The sequence below is a fragment of the Cervus elaphus genome, chromosome 5 (assembly GCF_910594005.1).
Source record: "Cervus elaphus chromosome 5, mCerEla1.1, whole genome shotgun sequence".
In the NCBI taxonomy this organism is placed as follows: Eukaryota; Metazoa; Chordata; class Mammalia; order Artiodactyla; family Cervidae; genus Cervus; species Cervus elaphus.
This window is the reverse complement of record NC_057819.1, coordinates 4198672-4204671: the sequence shown is the minus strand read 5'-3', so window position 1 is coordinate 4204671 and position 6000 is coordinate 4198672. Positions and strand designations below refer to the sequence as shown.

General features: G+C 46.4%; 1 protein-coding gene across 10 annotated transcripts in view; it reads left to right on the top strand.

The window, feature by feature from the left end:
* The first annotated feature begins 2882 nt into the window (after positions 1-2882).
* MTMR3 (myotubularin related protein 3) overlaps positions 2883-6000 on the top strand; it is a 125694-nt gene continuing 122576 nt past the window's right edge. For 4 of the 10 annotated variants that reach the window (XM_043901380.1, XM_043901378.1, XM_043901375.1 and 1 more), the window contains exon 1: positions 2883-3139. In XM_043901380.1, coding sequence (XP_043757315.1) covers positions 3125-3139 — 15 coding nt within the window. In that variant the 5' untranslated portion in view covers positions 2883-3124. Of the gene's footprint in view, positions 3140-3268; positions 3505-6000 lie in introns of those variants that run through there. The other 6 variants (XM_043901382.1, XM_043901381.1, XM_043901377.1 and 3 more) reach the window with 3 other exon arrangements.

The following is a 6000-nucleotide window of genomic DNA, read 5'->3' as shown; positions in this document are numbered from 1 at the left end:
ACACACCAAGGTGAGGTGAGCAAAGAGATGACTGGGACCCCATGGAGCTGATGAGAAAACCGAGGCAAAGAAAAAGGAAATTAGAAACAGGTACACAGAAGCACCAAGATTCAAGTGTTAAGATTCAAATGTAAGTCCTTAGACCCAGAGCAGCTTCCTTTCCATTGTTTCTTCTTAGGCTCTACTCCTTGAAGTGTTTTTTCAAGGTCACTCAGCAGTTTACTCTTTTTTATTTGGAGACAATTTACTAAGGTCTGCTGCCTTAACAGTAAGAGGGTGGGTGGTAGTGGGAATGAGGTGCAGAATGGAGTTTAAAAGCATATTCTAGAATCAAATCGTCGGAGTTCAAATCCTGATTTACTCCTCCTCATGTGTAACAAGGGAGCGAACAATACCTGGTCACAGCTTTGTTAAGATCGCATCAGATCTACATGTTAAGGATTCATGTAACATAAGCACATCATAAGGTTCAATCCATGAGAATGAGGACACGCAAACAGTGATTCAAAGTGCACAAATTTCTCCTACGTCTATGGACTAGTTGAGGATTTAGCCCAAGTTAAAAGGCAAATACTGCGACTATTGTTATTCAATTGCCCAGTCGTGTTCCACTCTTTGCGACCCCATGGACTGCAGCATGCCAGGCGGCACGCCGGGATACTCTGTCTAAAAAGGGGTCCATGTGCTATGCCAAAAGTCGGCCCCCTACTTTCGGACTCTTGGTGACTGTGAGATTGGCTGAGTGAATGCTAACACTCTATTGGCTGAATATCTGCCACGGGCTACCTCATGTGGAGCTAGCCAGCCTGTGGGTGGGCCATCCTGGAGTCAGGTGCTAGCTTCCATCCAATAAAAGACCGCCAGCTATAGAAGCCGAAGCTTCAGTCTTGGCCCGAGCAGAGGCCTAGGTAGCAAAACGTATGCTCCCCGGGAATGAACTTGACGGGAAGCTTATTTTCTTGGACAACAGGAGAAACAGGTGGGAAAAGCAATTTTTTGTTTGTTCATCAGTTCTTTGTACTTACTATTTCCTCTCTCATTCCTTAAAGGCTATACAGTCATAACAGGAAAGGGAAAACTAGGTAGCAGAACTATAAGTAAAGCTGCAGAGTTGAGGCAGGGGGAAAAGTCACTATTAATACATGGATTTGAGGGGCCAACAGTAGGCCACCATTGAACTTCACAATTAGCATTGGGCTTTCTGAAAGCCAAGGTAAAAAGATACAGGATCATCTGCCTAATACTAATTATCAGAAATGAAGGGCACCTGTATCTGTGAATCTTGTAGGCAGAGAATAGCCTGCTTTATCAGTAACAAAGGATATTGTGACCGTCAAGCCATTAACAATTGGCAGCTGCCTCCCCTAAGCTGCACCTTGATGGGATTCAGGGTGCAAAATCTACAATACTAGCGCCAAAAGTTATGGTGCGTTTTGAAGGAATGATTTCAATGAGCCCGTATGGCTTGCATCTTCCCATACATAAAAAAGTGCTAAATTCATTAACTTGAGATGTCTGCTTTTTTCTTAAATTAACAATGATCTTACGATGTTCTAACTACCTGATTTTTGGTGTAAAAATTTCTACATATTCGGCTCCTCCCTTACCTCTTTGGAACAGTCCCTCAGAACTATCAGAGAGGTTGACTCTCGGGCTTAAGTCCTTCGTATGTTGGCCAAATGAAACATAATTCTCAGTTTTTCGGTTGTGCAAATTTTTTTCTTTTTTAGCTGATAGTAAAGCAAAGCCTTTCCTAACTTTGAACTCTAATGTAATTTCTTACTTGGGATTTTATTTCAGGCAATGATGCCACAAAGTTGGCAGTACAGCTTGGTGGGGAGAGGAGAGTTTTTGTTAGCAGTAGGATTGGGTTAGCTTTTTAAAAAATTTTTAGTGTATCTTATCCTAGACTGCAATTTCTTCAGCTGTAAAATGGTGATAATAACAGTATCTACCCATTTAAGCCGTGAAGATTAAATTGGATGTGTTGTATTGAAATTAGCTATTAATCAAGAAAATTTCCGGCTATTTGTCATGAGCAGTTCTAGGTGCTGGGGATAAAGTGATGAACAAAACAAAGATCCTTATCTTTAAATAGCTTTTACTTAAGAATAGGATAGAAAGACAACAAACATAAAAAAAACGGATAAATAATTGCAGAGTGCTATGGAAAAAAAACAATACAACTAATGCAAGGATAGATTTCATTTGCTTTCATTGTCACAGCTTTGTTAAGATCGCATCAGATCTACATGTTAAGGATTCATGTAACATAAGCACATCTTAAGGTTCAATCCATGAGAATGAGGACACGCAAATAGTGATTCAAAGTGCACAAATTTCTCCTAAGTCTATGATTCAGAAATTTTCCAGAAAAGTCAAAGACAGAACGTTAAAATGCTAATCTTACAGGTGAATCTATTAGGGCCTGAGGGAATTCGGTCCTGGTTTGTAGATTTGTTCTACAAGCTATTATTGTGTATGGGTTACAAATTTTTCCTTTTTTTTTTTTTTTGCTTGTTTGTTTGAAAAGACTTCTTTCACCTGAGCTTTGGTGGAAGCAGTGTGAAATTGTATTCTGAGTAGAACCTTGAGCACGCTATATTTACTTGCATTACATTAAATTAGTTTTTTTTTTTAATTAGTTTTATTCTTAGCACAATTAAAGGTGAAAGATACTACCATTGTTCGAGCATTGTCTTGCCCCTGGCTGTAGAGCTAGGAAAAGATGCCTCGCCCAAAGGTTGACTTCCTCGCCCATTCCCAGATCCTGTTTCTCTCTTTTTTCAGCTGGAGCGTCCCAGCTAACCCCTCGCCCGCCGCGGGCGTTCAGCTGATCTGCAGCCCCGCCCACCACCGGGGCGTGTCTACCGCCCCAGACCACGCCTCTTGCTCCGACCGCCGGCAGCGGGCCGGAGCGTGCGCGCGCGCCCCCGCTCGCGGCCCGGCTCGGCGTCGGGAGCGCGCTCTGTGTGGCTGGTGCCGCCATGTTGTTGTGGTTGTGAGAAGGCGGTGGCGGAGGCGCAGCCGGTCGAGACACTCCAGCGGCCCAGGCGCTGCCCCCCGCCTGCCCTGGCTGGGCGCCTCGAGGGGTGGCGGAGGCCGTGCCGTGACGGGCCTCGCCATGTTCTGCAGCCCGGTAAGGAAGCCCACCCCCCCCCCACCCCCCCCCGTCTGCTCCGGGGGTGAGGAGGAGCTGGAGGAGGGGCCGTCCTCGGCCCCGGCGCCGCGGCTGTCACCCTCTGAGGAGGCGGCGACCCGCGGGGGGCTGGGGACGGCGTGCGTGGCCGGAGGAGGGTGGCCCGGACGGCGGCCACGGCCGCCAGAGGGAGGCACGGGGAGCGGGAGCGCCGCGGCGGGGCTCGGCCTGGACCCTCGGCGCGGGGGAGGCGGGGTCCGGCCGGGACGGCCTTTCCGGACCCGTTGGGGAAGGGCCCCATGGGGACGCGGGGTGTGAGGCGCTACCCGGTAGCGTCCGGGGAGATGCCCGCGGACTTCCAGGAGGTGAGCGTGCGCCCCTCACCCCGACTGGGTCTGTGGGCGTCCTCTGGCGGGAGGCCGGAGGTCGGGGGCCGCGGAGCCCCCGGGGCGAGCGGCGCGGGCCCGGGACTTGAGGGAAGGAGGAGTGGCCGCCTGACTGGGGAGCAGGGCATCCTCCTGACCTGGTAGTCCGGGGTGGGAAGGATGGTTCGGAGGTGCTCGAGAGAACTCGGCACTGGTCAGACTGCCTCACGAAAGGTTAGAGTGATTTCTCAGGTGAAAAATCCTGCCGCTTAGGACCCCTAAGATAGTATTGTTGGTTGTACTTTGGGCTGGAAAACTTGCCTCAAAATAGTAAGGGTAAATTTTATGGCCATTTTAATATTTAAAACTCCTCTGGGGTATGATAACCTTACCTGTGAATTTTGCACAGGAGCTACTGTGGGGGGTAATGATATCCAGGTGTTGTCTCCAGACTGAAGCTTAAATTCTTACCCGTATCTTGACATAGACTTTGTTGTATGACAGTGTCTGCTTTTTTTTTTCCCACAGCGAGGGAAAAAAAGTGGGCTTGCTCTTCCAGTTGAGCTTCACCTTCGTTTCTCAATGTGGGCGACGGTGCCATCAAGGCCTGCGTTGAATTATGCGGGATGATTTTTGTTTTTAGTTTTTAGTATAAAATAGTTGGGATTTATATGTGTAGAGGTGTTGGGGACCTCCCCCTTTCACATCCAAGGCTGTTTCAGTAGGGCAAGAGACAAGATGCGTGTTTAAGTGAGGTATACCAACCTGTGTTGGTGTCAAGCAGTCTTCCCTTCTAAGGCTTGTGACTTGGGTGGGAAGAAGAGCTTAGAGAGGGACACTGTGTGGAGTAAACCCAGTACAGTTTGTGATATTTAGCTAAATTTGGAGGGTTCTAGAATTGTAGATTGGCTCCGTATGAAGGCTTCTTTCAGCTCTAATTACCTCCCTTATTTTCAGGTGGCTCAGAGCTGTTCACGTGACCGGTGTGCTTCTACGGCCCCACTTGTAGTTAGTTAATAGCAAGCCATAGGAGAACCCAAGTTTTCCCAGTTTGTAAACTAGATTTTTTAGTTCGATGGTTAACTAATTAAATACCAGTTGTCCGAAATAGTATGGACTGCCTGAAATGCTTTTTCCGGGCCTCACGTGGGACCTGGTGAATTAAAATCTCTGAGGGTGGGGCCTTACAAAGCTCCCTGAGTGATTCGAGTCAGCCAGGTTTGTGAATGTCTGCTTTAAGTCACCTCTGGTATTCCAAAGGATTTCCAGTAATTACAACTCCTGAGAGTGTTTCAAATTGTTTATACAATTTGAGAGGTATGGAAAAGAGGGGAGCCTGAGCATCTCTTAAAATACAGTGGATTTATGTACAGGAAACAGATCTATTGCCAAAAATTATTTGTGCACATCTTAAGGAACACGCTTCATAAAATTAGAGGTGTATCCGGAGATATAATGAGCAATCCAGAGGACAGAAGCAGAGAGGGAGAGGCAGAAAGTCTGCTTGTGGGCCACAAAGAGCTCCACTGAAGCTGCTTTCCAACATCACTGTTGCCCCTAGACTGTCTGATTCAGGTTTATAGTAAAGTGGGGGTAGGGCAGGTGAATTAGCAGTCATTTGAGACTAGGGTTGTGAACCAGGAAGGTTTACTGTGGATTGTGAAAAGTTCTTGAAATATGCCTAAGGCCATGAGGAGCACAAAGTCAGTTCTAAAGTTCTAAAGTCTGGTTAACTCTGTGGTAAAGTGGAGTGCTGAGTTACCAAAGGAAGTATTCATATTTCAGAGGGGGTGTGGTAAGGTTTGTTAGAAGTTTGGAAGAGTTGGGAGAGAGCACAGCTGTAGAGAGCAGTGAAGGAGCTTGGTCAGCATCCGGTGAAGTCCCGGTGTAGCCGGGTTAGAGGAGCACACCTGCCTGTCCGCTGCGGGAGCCCGAGGCCTTGTGTGTGTCGTTCTGGTATCTGGAGTGGTTAGCGTAGTTCTCAGCATATACTATGCCCTCAGGTATTTGTTGAGTAAATGGATAGTATTGAGGTGGGAGAAAGAACAGTTTTGGTGGTTGATAACAGCGTTTGTTATTAAAAGCTATTTGATAATTTGCATTGAGTTAGAGTCAGATTTTTAGTCCTTGTGGTTTGCCTAAGAGATTCTGTTTTCTAGACTGTCATCGGACACTATCCTGTCCCTAGTTTTGGGGTCTTAAATGTGCCTTGGTTTTTTATTTTTTAGATTGTGTTGTTAATTGACTGCTGCTGGGAATGTCACTTCTCTAGACCTCCATTTTCTTATCCGTAAAATTAAAAGGTTTGTAATTATTGACCTAAAGTAGTTTCTCCAGCCTGATTTTGCACATCTTTATTAATTTGTAATTGTTATTTAGTATTAATCTCATATAGGTAGATGAACCCTCTGTTTTGGATTCTGCTTTTGACTTACGGATTATAAACATTGTCCAAAAGTGCTCTGGAAATTGCATGCGTGTTGCAAGTATTATACA